The 14,543-nt window shown below is 46.7% G+C and overlaps 1 protein-coding gene across 1 annotated transcript in view; it reads right to left on the bottom strand.

Annotated features, from left to right (window-relative positions):
* Positions 1-8,717: 8,717 nt before the first annotated feature.
* The window catches only part of RIMS4 (regulating synaptic membrane exocytosis 4), a 17,823-nt gene continuing 11,997 nt past the window's right edge, over positions 8,718-14,543 (bottom strand). Inside the window, 4 exon segments of the mRNA XM_009637334.2 lie at positions 8,718-8,936; positions 10,886-11,025; positions 11,273-11,374; positions 12,032-12,144. Coding sequence (XP_009635629.2) covers positions 8,718-8,936; positions 10,886-11,025; positions 11,273-11,374; positions 12,032-12,144 — 574 coding nt within the window.

Raw genomic sequence — 14,543 nt, forward strand, 5'->3', positions numbered from 1 at the left:
GGGCCGGCCCGCCCCGCCCTCCCAGACACATCACTAGAGAAATCCTCCTCCTCCTCCTCCTCCTCCTCCTTCCTCCAGCACTGCTCCCCCAGGGGCTGTAGCTGGGGTGGGTGGGTAGCTGGGAGGAGAGTTGCCCTGCCCCTCGGTCCTGCCCTGATGACCTGCAGAGGGAGTTGGGGGCATGAGAAAAACCTTTAAGAAATTCTCAGTGAACTGGGACTTTGCGATCCCTCATAATTCCCATGGGAAAAGTGCTTGTGGCGGCTCCCCAGGGAACACTGCCTGTTCTCACCACTTCCTCCCACAGACCACCCCCCAGCAGGAGTCATACCAAAGCCCCCAAGCTTAGCTCTGTGCCTGGAGGTGCCCATGCCAAATTACATCTGGAAATAGCACATGGAAATGCAGGTTTGAAGCTGGGGTTGATTCAGAGAGGGCCCTTCCACGGAGCACACTGGGAAGGAGCCCGGGACAACGCTGGGACACACCAAGCTGAGCCGCCCTCATTCCCTTTAGGCACAAGGAGAAAGGATGGGCCATCTGAAATCTTAGGTTAAAGGTAACAGTGGTGCCAACAGAGAAGGCAGAGACACTCCACAAAAAACCTTCAACACACTGTAGGAAAAAAAAAAGTTTTATTTTCACCATTATCAACATTTTTGTTAGCTTAACACTGAATTGTAAATCACTCAATCATTACATATTGTCTGAATAAAACCTACAGACAGGAAAAAAGTACAGCAGAATCCTCTCCTGACTACAGATGAGCGGCCAGCGGCACTCCGGCGCTGCTGGGACGGCGTCCCACCTTCCACCCAAGGCAGCCCACGCACCTCGCAAGCCACTCACCATGGTGGCAAGGAGGCTGCCCGGCTCCATTGCACTGTGTTGCCTCTGGCTCCACGGAGATTACATCTCACCAGATGATGTTAAAAACCTCCAAAAAAGTTTTGGAGAGGGTTAGACAGGCCAAAAAGAGCAGATCAGCTGCCCCCACTCCTACGGAAAGGCAAGAGGAGAGGTAGCAACCGTGTAGTGCCCCAGCAAAGCTATCTGGTTTTGTAGAGCAATCAATGAAGTAAAAAGGTTTAACCCCGTGACAGCAGATCTCCCTACCGTGGCCAGGCCCCTGGGCAGTGGGGGTACAAGGCAGAGCGCCGGCACGCTGGTGCTGGGGAGGCGAGAGCGTGGATATGCTGGGGTGGTGGCTCCATCTCGGGCAGAGGCCAGCTCTGCAGCAGCGCCCCGGGGCTCCCGGTGGGCAGTGCGGGATGGGTGCTTCAGTGCAAAGAGATGCTGCAGGCAGCCTCAGTCCCCTCGGGTTGGAATAAGGCCTCGTATCGAGAGGGAAGGGAGAACCCATGTAGGGAGCAGCAGGCGCAGGGGAAAGCAAAGGGAACTTGGAGGAAAGCTCGCTGGGAGCTCCCCTTCTTCCTGGCCAGTGCAGAGGCAGCTCCCTCCCTGTCCCTGCCTTCTCCTGGCCATCCGCATGGCACATCACGCCTGCGTGGGCTGCGGAGCCCTGCAACTCCTACCAAGGATGGGAAAGGACGGACCCCTGTAGCCTGAATTCAGGACTGCCACAAAACGTGGACAGGACACTGGCATCCCAGGGGGGTGGCAGGCCATGGCAGTGCTGCGTGAGGGGGTCTCGGGTGAGGCACTGCGTCCCTGGGATGCCCTTTCCACCTGGGCAGCCCGCAGGAGGAAGGGAAGCCCAGCACGGTGAGGCTGGAGGAACGTGCCTTGGATTCACTCTCCAAACCTCGCTCTTCCTTGCTCCAAACAAAGCCAAAACCAGCTCCAGGTCAAGGAGATGGAATCACCAAAGCAGAGACCAGTGAGCAGCACTGAGTAAAGGAGCAAGAGCCCCAAAGGAAAAACTGCTGCAGGATTTAAAGTTCCAGGCTGGTTTTTAGTGTGATCTGGAGCCCCAGTGGGCAACCATCCCAATCTGTGTTGCCCAAGCAACTACAAAAACCTAGAGCCTGGAAAGCTTGTGGGCATGGCTTTAGCGGAAGGCGTGCCTCGATTCTTCCCTGGGGTTGCTTCTGCCCCCATCACCGCTCGGCGAGCAGAGCTCGCTGCTGCCCAGGCGCTGCCTGTGCCCACATGGCCTCTCTGCAAGACAAAGCCCTTTCCTTCCCACGCAAGGGGGTCTCAAGCCCCCATGAGATGCCCAGCGTGCAGTGTAAATGCAAAGGCTGTCTACTGATCTGGCAGAGCTTTAGTCACCATTTTAGCTGCTGGAAAGTCATGACGGGAAAATCGTTAGGTCACGGCCTCTGCTTGCTGGTGCTCTGTAAAGGGCTGGGGCTGGCTCCTTCTCAGTTTCAGCTGCCAAAGTGCAATGAACCAAATGCTACAAGAAACTCTTCCAGGTTCCTCTCCTCCACCAGGACAAGAGCAGCTACCACAGGGAAGGGAGGGCAGAAGGTTATCTACACCATGAGAAGAGCTTGAGGTTCCCCAAGAGCGAATCTGATGCTGCTGTCGTGGGTGAGCGGCTGGGGCTAGGGACGGATGTGCGGCTGCTTGGTCACTGGGACATTGGCCACGGAGCAGAGACGAGTCTGGCAGTGTGAGTTTAAGACTCATTAGCCACATTTTGAGAATACCTAATCACTTGCAAGCTCCCCGGGGAATTACCACATTCACAGACACACGCTGGGAAGCCAGGGATACTGTCAGATCCATGTGGGGTGCAGCAGGAGTGCAGCTCTGGGTCTCTGCCATGCCGGGTTTCACGGATGTCCCACAGACTGCTGGGTCTTGCGTGGGCAAAGGGCTCTTACGAGGGAATGAGATACTGATTGCACAACCAGCCAGCCCCTTCAGAGGGATTTCACTTCCTTGAGGGAGCCTGGCATTTTCCAAGGCGTTACTGTGCGCTGTGTGCCTGTACACGTTCACACACACATATGGACATCCACAAACATACACACCTTGGCGGGTGTGTGCTGGGGTAAACATGAAAAGGCTTTCACTGATCATCCTCTTTTCTAAGTGTCTGGCTCAAATTTGGTAGCTGTAATTTCATTTTAGATGCTTGCTCCAGGTTTCAATATGCCCTGGACTTCTCTACTGACAGCACTTTGCATATTTACACAGCTCTTTTTCTTCTCAAAGCTTTCCACAAAAGACCCCAGTGAATTATTTCATCATTCATCGGGGCTCCCAGCACTACTGGGCCAGTGACCTGCTGCCTGCCTGTCCAGCAGACCGGCAATCTTGAGAACAACACAAAGATTTTTCCTAAGGGAAATGCTGTGAGAAATCCACAGGCAATGAACTGGGATGCTGTTTTGAAGCTGCTTTTTTTCATGCACTGCATCAACGAAAGAAGAAGAGCTGACTTAAAATCCAATATCCTGATCCTGCCACTTTGGAAAAATCTTTAGATGAGCCCAGCATTCTCGAACATGTGAAGAATGGCACAGAACAGCCCATTACTGTTTTACATGTAGGTCCCCCGTAACCCTCTGCGAAGGTGCAATCTCTCTGCCTTGGGTGGAATTTTCTAAGGAAATGGACAAATACCATCTATGAAATGGACAAAATAACCCCCAAAGCCTTTAAAGAAGAGCAGCTCAATCTGCTGCTTGGAAAAACCCCTCCCTTTAGCTTGCCCCTGGTATCTGGAGGAAAACAGGCAGCTGTCAGGCAGAACTCGTGTCGCCCCAGAGTGCAAAGGCTTTTTTGCTTTATCAGGGCTCCGGTGGCAGTGGGAACCATTCTCGTTGAGTTACAAATACTAGATAGCCTAAGAAAGAACAGGGAGATTGAAACAGTCATGAAGTTTATATTGAAAGTATTTTTCACCTCTGTAGCATGAAGTCACCTACAGCTGTTTCATTTTTCACCTAAGAGAGCTTTCATGTTGATGGGCACATATACGCACAGAGAAGTCTATAGGATGAATATATCTCACAAGGCAACAGCCCGGTCTTCATTTTTTACAATCAAAGTTAATATGGATCTTTTTCCAAAGTGATGGCCTTGAGATTGAAGACAATTATAAACTGTATCAACAATATGTACTACAGCCTGCGAGTCACAATCTGTGCACACCAAATGGAATAGATTATTGCTTGTTAGCCTATTAGACTTTCTTTATAAAAAGATTTTTATACAGAGTACAGGATTATGACAAAACTAGCTAAGTAGTTCTCGTCTTGAAAATACAACATCGATTCTTTCAACAAAGGCTTGAATAGTAGCTGAGAGTTAATGAACAATAACAAATATTTACTAATAATTTTATGGCCAGTTTGAACAGAATTTCTTATAGGACTCTTTTCTGGTGTTTATTTACATATGCCTCTTTTCTTTTGGAAAAAAGTTGATAAAATAGAACAAGGAACATAGAAATCAAAAGAATGAGTAAACTCCATACCAAGAACATTAAACATTTTTGAAAACACTAAATTATGTTATCTGTTAAAAAACATACATCATTTTGTCTTTAAAGAAAAATATTTTTCCTGTTTTAAAATATTACCAACAGCATGTAATAAACTAACTTAAAATGAGTTTCATAAAAAAGTTGTCTTGCTGTCTAAACATTACTAAACATGCTTAGGTTGAGGTTCTGTTAACTGCCTCAACGTCTTAAAAACAGCTCCTTTACAGGAACCTGTGATATTCATACTCCAGAAGACCTGCAAATTTAGAACAGTACATTGATAAAGGATCTGGTAGCTAGAAACAATAAATATATATTTTCATTCAAAGCAAGTAATTCTGCAATGTCCTTTGAAACAATCCATGGCCAAGAAGTGGGGATGTACTTGGCTAAACAATAAAGTTGTCTGGCCCTCGCCCTGCCCGGGGGCACCCACGCCCGCACGCAGCGCGACAGGGATGCTCCAGGCTGCCCACGCGCCTTCGGCTGCAGGATGAGGACCCACAGACTCAATTGCAGCGTGAAGACCTTGTGTTGGCTCTGTGGCATCCCAGCCCTGTTGGGGCAAAGGAAAAGCAACACCAGGAGACTGGGAAAATACCACATTTTTCACCTGAACAAAGCGGGACTAACCATGGTCACGGCTGCTTTTTGCTCAGACCACAAAGAGGACGAAGCTGCATGCGAGGCACAGTTTCAGTGCTCTCCTCTCATTGCATGCAGGGGATTCCCACTGGGGAGAGATTATTCTGCTCTCAGGGATGCTCTTGGCACCAGGATTTCTTTGTTTTCCATGGTAATAGTAATGCAGGTAACATTTAGGGACTGGCTCTCCATTTTTTTTTTGGCAAGCAATCCTCCTATGACTATTAAAATGTAGTGTTTCACGCACAAGGAGCAGGGAACCAACCCTGAGCTGGGCAGGCATTTATCTCTCCTCAGTCTCATCTCCCTCATCACTGCGCTCAGACCAAAAATACTATAAAGCCTTTTTTTTTTTTTTTTTTTTTTTTTTTTTAAGTCTCCTGCTCTTCCTCTCTCTCCCCCTCCCTGACTGTAACAAACAGCTAGACTCAGACATGGGGAAAAACTCAGTCAGGACTTGCCAAGACCAAAGTTTAGTTTTCAGCTGCTCATCACTCTAGCAAACCACTACTTTTTCACAACCACACTGGTAATCCCAACTGTCATAATCACATCACCTTAGACAGAAACGGGCAAGTCAAATTTGGGGGGGGGGAAAAAAGGCTAGGCTTTATAAAAGTAAGCTATTCCAAGTCTGAGACTTGCCGTGGACGCTATACTGGGAGTCCTTAAATTGACGCATAACTAGAAGACTTCTTTTTTAACTATAATACACCATGGCCAGTGCAGGACTCACGGGCTTGAGTGAAGCAAGAATTTAGACTGTAGGGTACCGTGCACCTCTCCTGGTCTCACTCTGCACCCCATGGGCACGCTCAGAAGGGCTCCTGTGAGTCTGCTTCATGAAGGAAGATCATCTGCACTTGCCAGTTCACGTGACTTTGCTGTGCGTGGCAGCCAGTGGTTGCAACGTTCTCTTACTGGGGAGAAACAGGACTTGGAAGTGAGTAGAAACAAAAGCAAGAACCACTGGACTACAATCAACCACGTAAAAAATGCAGAAGAAAACAGGATGGAGCAGATTGTTAAAACTGCCTCCAAATTTCAGAATCTGAGACTTTAACAAAAATAACACAAGGAGAAGTGTAACTTTTTTTTTTTACCCTGACAGTGACCTTTTAGCGTGATTAAAAACATACGGAAGATAGTCCTCAGTGTTAAGTAGTCCTGTTGTAACTAAACTGATCCTCACTGAGCTTGCAGAGCTTTTGAAGGGATAAGATATAAAGACACGTCACATTTGCCAGGCATACAGGAACTGAGCTTTTCAACAGACAGTCATTAAACAAAGTTTTCTCGGGGAATATTTTTGGCATATATAGTCTCCTACTCCTCATTAAGGACTGCAAAAACATTGCATTCATCTTAGTGGACACGGGAAAACCATGATTAACTAGCTATTACTGGTAGATAATGTCCAAACTAAGTACCAATATAAAGTTTTCAGCATAACTTAGGACAGAAGCCCTGTTACTCAGCTGCCAGGTCTGGCACGTACCTGGAGCTCCCCACGGTCCTTTTAAAGACATAGTTATTAAAAGATCCAGTGCTACAAACCACTAAATCTACCTAATCTATTCTAGTTCATACACATATTGTACAATATTGCCTAGTACTCACTACATACCAAGAGGAAAAGATGCTGACTTGAATTACAGTAAATGTGCTTTTTGTAAAAAATAAAAGAGAGCGCCACAACATAGTTTGACCAGCATGCAACAAACTTTCTTCAGCTAATATATAGAAATTGTCTAATACGATTAGAAAAAATAATTAGTGAGAGGCCAGAGACGTATTTGATCAAGGAAATTAAGAGACTTATCTGAAGTGTTGAGGCTTTTGCCACTGAAGACTCAAAAAAGTATTCATTCCATGTCCCTTCTCCTCTTCCCCTCTCCTTTACATTATATCATTTTTTACAGAGATTATTGTAAGGCCTATTATTTTTGCATCTATTCTGTAATTTATCTCAAAATAATTTAAAACGCCATAGACAAGCTAGGACCAAAAGCAACTGCTTTTACCATCCACTCAACACTCATGCTTTTATTCTAACAAAGCTGAGGTCCACATGCAGAAATAAATGTTCAGTATGCCTCTACAACAGGTCAAGGATCTGCTCATTCCAAAACGTGACATGGGACCTTCACTTGTAAATCACAAACTAAAACATCTCCAAAAAGCTTATTCGGAGATAGCAGTCATCAAATCCTCGCTAAGAATTACGACAAAACCTAGCCAAAACAGGTCAAACGACAGAAAATCTTTGGAGATTCTCTGTGAGTTTGGGTATTAGGTTTCTAATTGTCTGAAGGATCTAGAGCACTTACTCCAGCACGTGACTCTGCTGACAACGGCTGCCGTAGCTTGGCAGCTCAGAGAATGTGCTTTACTGACTTAATCTACAGGACTCGTTTACAGTTTGTGTTGCATTTTAATTAACAAAATATACATGCTGTGACCACTGCGTCTTCAGATTCCTCACCCACTACCTCTCCACACTTTGGGGATTGCACTTCCTCTTGCAGGACACTTGACAATGTTTGTGCACTACTGAGACTGCCTAAAGCAACCTTCTCTCTCCACAGGAAGGTTACGTGCTCTCCAGCACCTTCTTGTCAGATGACAAACTGAGATCTCTTTCTTCTGCACCCCCAGAAACCTCAATCTCCTCTCCCGTGGCAGAATAAACCAGTCCTGTTTCAGGTCAGTCCATAGCACAACAGGAAGGGCAGCATCTCCAGCAGATATGTACCAGTACGAAGGAGATGGAAGAAAAGCAGGAGATAGAAGACATCGTGACTGAAGGATGCACAGCGACAAGTAAGGGAGTCAGTAAATTGCAGAACATTGCGTTTGACAATACAAAACATCTCAAGCTGCAAGTCTGATGTTCAGCTCCCACTTCTAGTGGGTTTTTTTCTGAGCAAAATTGCAGTTAATTAGCCTGCTAAACTCGAACTCTGTTCAAACTGTCTGGTCTAAGTAGGCGCTACTTATTCTCCCACCAAGTATGCTTCATCAGCAGTGTTAGACAAGTAATGCAGTAAAGACACTTGCTGGTAATTTGGCACAGTTTGAAAACACAGCGACGACAGCGTTACATTTAACGTGACTCAGTGGTGTGGAACTGATTCTAAAGAAAGAGTTGCAGGCTTCTTTCTTTTTCTTCCCTTCAAGAAGACAGACCTTATAAAAAACCCCTAATGCTTCCTCTGAAACTTTCTGCTCCTGCTCTTTTTAAGTCAGATATCGGCCTCTGAATTTTTCAGGTACTTTCTTGTGAAAGAATCCGTATTAGAAATTTCTAAGATGCACAGTTAAGAAAAATACCTTCCTTATCCCCCCCAAATGCTTTCGAATGCTGCAACTTTCCAGGGTTAATACTGATCTGAAACAAGGGTCCAAGAATGACAGCGAGAGAAGTGAAACAAGAGGTGTATGTCTAATTTGACAACTAGGACTCATGCCCCATGGCACCTCCTCCTCGGACGGAGAGGACACACTGCGCTCCCCCTCGTCTTCTGTCTAAGGTCACTGGTTTATCCTCCTCTTCCAGCTCCACAAGAACTGATTGAACATGCATTGCGCTTGAGGTCAGAGTTCCAGCAAACAAAACCTTGACAGCATGTTTAAAAAACAAAAGCAGTTCCCCCTTCCTTACTCACTAAGACCTGTCACAGCAGGGTCCCACTGTGCTCTCCAGGGAAAGCTGTGAGGACTGACGCAGGAGCGGGCCTGTAGTGGGATCTACCATTGAGGAGGTTGGGAAGAGCTTGTACCAGCCAATTGCTAAAGTTGACAAATCCAGTTCTTCCAGGAGGACCCTGGCGACTCCCATGAAGTGCTTGCGCTCCATGCGTCCATAGTTTCCCCAGACTATCACCTTAGGAACAAGAAGGGAAGCACAGTTAATCCTCCAACTTGCACACTTGCTTAGGAAGCACAAAACTGGTCAATCCTTCTTTCTACTCATCCAACTTCCCGGGGCTTTACTATAGTCCAAGAAGAGCAGACAGGTTTACACTACCAACGTGTAGCTCTTGCTGATTATTTTACTTTTTTTTTTTTTAAGCACAGTTTTATAAATCCTAATGTTATCAGACATTTTTGTGTTGTCCTCTACCCCGGAAAAAGAGGTGAATGCACGTGCAGATGAGACGCATTCTGCTGTTGTACGTGCTGGGCAGGAACAGCATGTGCACAAAGTATCCCAGGAGTTGCAACTCCGATACCTGCACGTAAAACCTGGTCCTGGCACAGTAACAGGCCTTGGACGCAACAAAAGGCAGCCTGTGGGAAAAGGGCAGGAAGGGCTCCTGATCTGGAAAAATACACCAACAAAAAAAAGGTGGGCAACAGCTTGGGTCAGGAGCCAACAGTTTGAGGAAAAGAGCATGTCTTAACTTCTGCGTGTGGAGCTCGTGACACAGGGCAGATGGTGATGAGGCACGGCTACTCACCTGGAGAAAGGGCAGGAGCCGAGCGCTGGCAAGTGGGGCCGGTGATGTAAGGGGCACACATGGAGTGGCATGCAGGGGAAGCAGAACAGACTGCCGAGAAAGGCGTGCAGACGCAGAGAAAGGTCTAATGAAAGAGAGCTGGCAGACGAGCAGGGAAAGCTGAATCACACTTACGACACGATGGAGACCAGCGGGTGGAACAACAGATGTAGTGAGGGTCATGGGCTTAGGCATGCTGGAGGTCTGCACGTGACCAAGTGGCCCTACGTGGCTCAAGACAAAGGTGGTGACTGGCTCCAGAGCGAGACCACGTTCTGAAGAGGAGAGGATGAGTATGATGGGTTATGACCGTGACTAGTGATCTCTGGCTAACCCTGACAGCTTCTTGTGCTAGGCTCTGAATAACCAGAACATTACAATTTTCTGTAAAATGAGGTAGGAGAGACAATGAATGTCAATTAAAAGACAAAAATTAACAGTCTAGGTCAGCATGAGATGGAGCAAGCCACCGCAGAAAGTTGGTTTGGTGGCACGGCCAGTGGCAGAGAGCCAAGCTGCTCATTTTATTCTCTTGGAATAAGTGCCTTTCCCGGCAGGCAGGCAGCAGGTAACAAAACCAATGCAAGGCAAGAACAGACCAAGCCAGGTCCCACCCCATTTCAGTCAAAAATGTGCAGTCTCATTGCAACAGGGGAAAGTGCTTCTAATCAAGGTAAATGAGGAAGAGTTCACTAAAGAAAAGGATCCAGTAGGTTAGCTGGCAATTCATATGCCAGGGAAGGTAAGCAATAGAAACTTATGGATTAATTACGTCAGTATCACCAGTGGATTTTAGCCAGGCTTTATTGGATGAAAATGATTTAGGTATGAATTAACAATGCAAATCACTCTTGGCTCTGGAAACATAGGTGCTGAATGGAAAATATGAGTATGGCAGAAAAGGCATGGCAATAAAAGAAAAAAGGTAGAAAAAAGTAAGATACGTGATTGGGTGACGGCCAAAGCGGAGTGCTCTGAATACATACAAACACAGGAGACAACCCATGCTGCAAGATGGTTTAGCATCTATAGGTACTACCTATCTCCTAACTGGGCAGGAAAAAAAGAATTAAAAAAATGGAAAAATCAACTTTTTCCTGGTAGGTACTCATGTTACCTGGCAGGGTGTCAATATTTTGACATTGACATAGTTTGAATATGAAAAAAAGGTTTTCCTTTCCATTTGTTACATCCAGATCGAGTGCATTTGGTTCAGTGAAAACACTGGGTTTTTTCTCATCTATATTAATTATCCAGATTCCTTGCCAGACTTAATATCTTCCAGCATAAGTAGAAGAGAGAGATGGGCAGACCTGAGACTTGCTTGTCTTACCTGTAATACTTTGCCCTGGGGGCTCTCAGCAAACAGTAACACCTGATTGTACAAAGGGTCTAATGATTTGCGAGCCACTTTTGTCTTCTTTTTCGCAATGCACACGCCATTCTCTAGCAGGTAAGCTTTGATGTAAGCAGCTGGAAAAAATAAATATGGTCAAATATGAAAAAAATCTTCATGCTCACTTTAGAAAAGACAGAGTGCCATGTCTCAGGTATTTCTAAAGAAGACATTTACAGCAGTGCTCAACTAGCCTTTTTTTCAATACCGCATACAGACTGCTTAGTCCTGCAGAAGCCAAGCAGAATTAATTTTTTTCCTATTCACAAGCATTGCAGGAGGCTGGGGCTTAGTGAATTACTTTAGGAAGTCAAAGCATACTACCTGGCAGTGTTTTGGAGCCGGGCTTTGGTGTCAGTCCTCGAGCCTGAATGATATCCACTTCTAGCTGCCCATTTCGCTCTTGCAAGCCGATTTCCACATCCCCTAAACCAAAATGTCAAAATAGACAGAAGACTTTCAAAACAATACATCTCTGGGCTACTAAAACGTTAAAAAAAACCCCAATCTTAATGTCAGGCCTGCTATAAACTGTAACAAACTGTAGGCCCTGAGTGTCTGATCTCCTGTGTTACTCTAGAGTAGCTCTGCAGTGATTCAAGCCCACATTTTCCAAAGCAATCTCTAATGTGAGCCCTCTAACATGGCTTTGGTGACTCAGTCTCATACTCTTCAGCGGTGGCTAGCCTCTCAGCTCTCCCAAACTGAAGCACCTAGAATTGCAGGCTGCTTTGGAAAATGCAATTATGGCAGACCATCAGAAAATCTTTATAGACCCCGGTGAGCCTTAGAGAGCAAGAAAAACATGAAGATACACGGGATGCATTCTCAGGATTTTAGCTGTGTTTTACTTAGCCTACGCCTTTCGGATCTGACAGAGGAAAGCATAAAGCTGGTGCTCTCCTACTAATGCCGCATTCGCAGCAATCAGCAAAACCTTTTCAGCCAAGCTTACTTGATTTAACAGAGAAATGGAGCGGGGGAGTGGTAGATCAGCAGATGTTGGATACATTATTAGGTGGCTTGTAGGAGCAGTCTGTTCAAGATTAAATTAAAGCCACCTAACATCTTTGTGTTCCTTACCCATCGAGGTGGTGGCCAAGGTCTGACGCCCAACAAATTGTGCAGGGCCCATGCTCCCCAGGAAGTCACTGAACTGCCCAGCAGATGCCAGATGGACTCCACTGAAATTCAAGCTGCAAAAGAAATTGATTTTGGCAAGTGGTTAATTTGCATTTTAAAGCAATCCAGTAACTAAAGAACCAGATTTAATATACCTTTGAAATTAATGACATCTACAGAAGCCTTTTTCCCTTGCAAAACTCACTGATTTCCAGGCACATTAGATACATGGGATCCATTTAAAATCTCTTTCCTCATACAAAAAAAACCAAACCCTGTAATGGTTGCAGTCACCAGTTGGTTAATACTTGTTTATCTATAACTAATTATCTGTAAGAGAAAATCTCTGCCATCTCAGGTTCATTATTCTGTCAATTCTTCTAGGCAGCAGAATAACTTAAGCAGCTTCCTGGCATATCTTACAGGATCTCTCTTGTTAGATGTCCCTTCCCAATCCTCATTTCTGGGGAGGAAATAATGCATCCAGAGCAGCAGTTAAAAGTGAGATGAGGGGTGCTGGCACGAATTCCCTTGGGAATCAATTCCCTATTTATTTCTCACACACACACAGAGAGCAATGGGTCTCCTTCTTGACCAGAGGACCCCATTTCCTACTGCTCGATGCCAGAAGGACCCATCCCATCCACTGTGGGGTTTTCATACCTGCTTCCACAACCGGGCCTGAAGCGATGACAAAGACAACCTGAACACCGCTGCAAGGCTAAAGGGACAACACCCTCAAACACCAGCAATGCCTCTGCCGCAGTCACTGCAGCAAAACAAAAGCTATCCGGGAGACACAGCCCCCAAATCTATTGACCAGGCACTCGAGGGTGGTCTACGGCACAGCTACAGGTGCTGGTCACTGCACTGGACATGGTCAAGCCCTGTGGTACACTGATACAAATCAAGGTTTACCCAGTTGTACCCTCATTTATGGAGCTGTATCACAGGTTGTGGGAAAACTTGCTGCCCCATTTGCTGAGAATAGTTAAGGAGGAGGCTTAAGGCCACCATTCCACACCAACTTTTGTCCCACCAGCATCTGTCAAACCAAAACACAGCTGCTGAAACATGCTGGGAGCTTTGTGCCAGGGTACCCACGCCACCACACTGGGTTTTGCACTGTGCCTCTGGGGAAGCTGCTGCACACCAGAGTCAGGCACAATTACAAACCTCCTGCACTGTTCCAAACATCCTTGGTGGGGAACAATTACCCACATCATGACACAGCTCCCCGCTGTCCCAAATTCATTTCTTAGAAAGAATGCCATGAGGAGGCTGCACATACAAGTGAAGCCCGAGAGGAACCCTGCCTAAAAAAAAAAAAAAAAAAAGAGATTTTTAAAACCCTATTCAGCCAGAAGAGCATTAATTTCAGGTTGGGATTTCAGCTCTCATTAGCTATTTGCAGACCTGGTCTCAGCCCAATGGGAATATTTATTTATATGAGGAACGAGGAAGGCAGCACACACACCCCAGCATCTCGGCACGCATGGGAGGAAGAGGACATGTCACTAGCACATGTCCTCGTCACAAGTTCACGGGGTGGCTCAGCTTACGGTGACAGGGGCACTGAATTAAATGGCCAGGCTTCCACAGAGCTCTGCACCTCCCCTCTGCGCTGACCCGGCTCTTCGAGACACCCGGTTATCACTGCTGCACAGGGAGCTGCTGAGCCTTCAGCATGGAAAAACCTGCCCTTGAGCTCTTTACAAATGTCACCTTTGTGAAAAGGGACGAGGGAGGACGGCGCCTTGGTGTCCTGGAAGACAGGCTTGGGATGAGCTCTGCATGGGGTGGATTTTCCCTGGTTTGGTGTTTTTTCACCCTGTACCCAGTGTTTGCACAAACACTCCGGGTGATATTTTGAGATACAACAGGAACAGCAGGATTTATAATTGGCATTAATCGCAGAGAAGGCTTAAGTCTTTTCTCCGTTTTCAGCATCACTGACTCCCCCGATGCGCGAGGCACATCCCCAGTGCCACCATCCACCCCAGGGGCGAGGCAGCGCGGGGCTGCACTCTGCCCCCTGCGGGCACCCAACTCCTGCCCCATCACCCAGCTGGCATCTGGTGGCCCCGATGGCGCAGACCTTGCCAGAGAGCAGCACCCCAAGCGCAGGACCAGGGCAGAGATGCTGGATGTGCAGCAAGGCTGCTGAGGACAGACTGCACAGCCAGAGGCAGACCCAGGGTTGGTAAATCTGCAAGGACATGTGATAGGGAAAGCAGGGGAAGCGGGGAGCCCGGAGCCAAATGGGCTTTAATCAGGCTCATGATTTGCCTATACAAGGAGGGAAGAAGCGAGTCCTGGTACACACAAGGACCAGAGAGACTCCTCAACCCTTCTGGCTCAGGCATTTTGAGCTGCCCATGGAGAGTCAAAAAAGGATGAAAACTAGTGCTTAGAGAACCCAAAATAGTTCAAGAAAAAGGAGACCTGACAGAAAGACAGAAGATTCAGCAGG

The sequence above is a fragment of the Egretta garzetta genome, unplaced genomic scaffold, assembly GCF_000687185.1.
Source record: "Egretta garzetta isolate BGI_Z169 unplaced genomic scaffold, ASM68718v1 scaffold214, whole genome shotgun sequence".
Classification (NCBI taxonomy): Eukaryota; Metazoa; Chordata; class Aves; order Pelecaniformes; family Ardeidae; genus Egretta; species Egretta garzetta.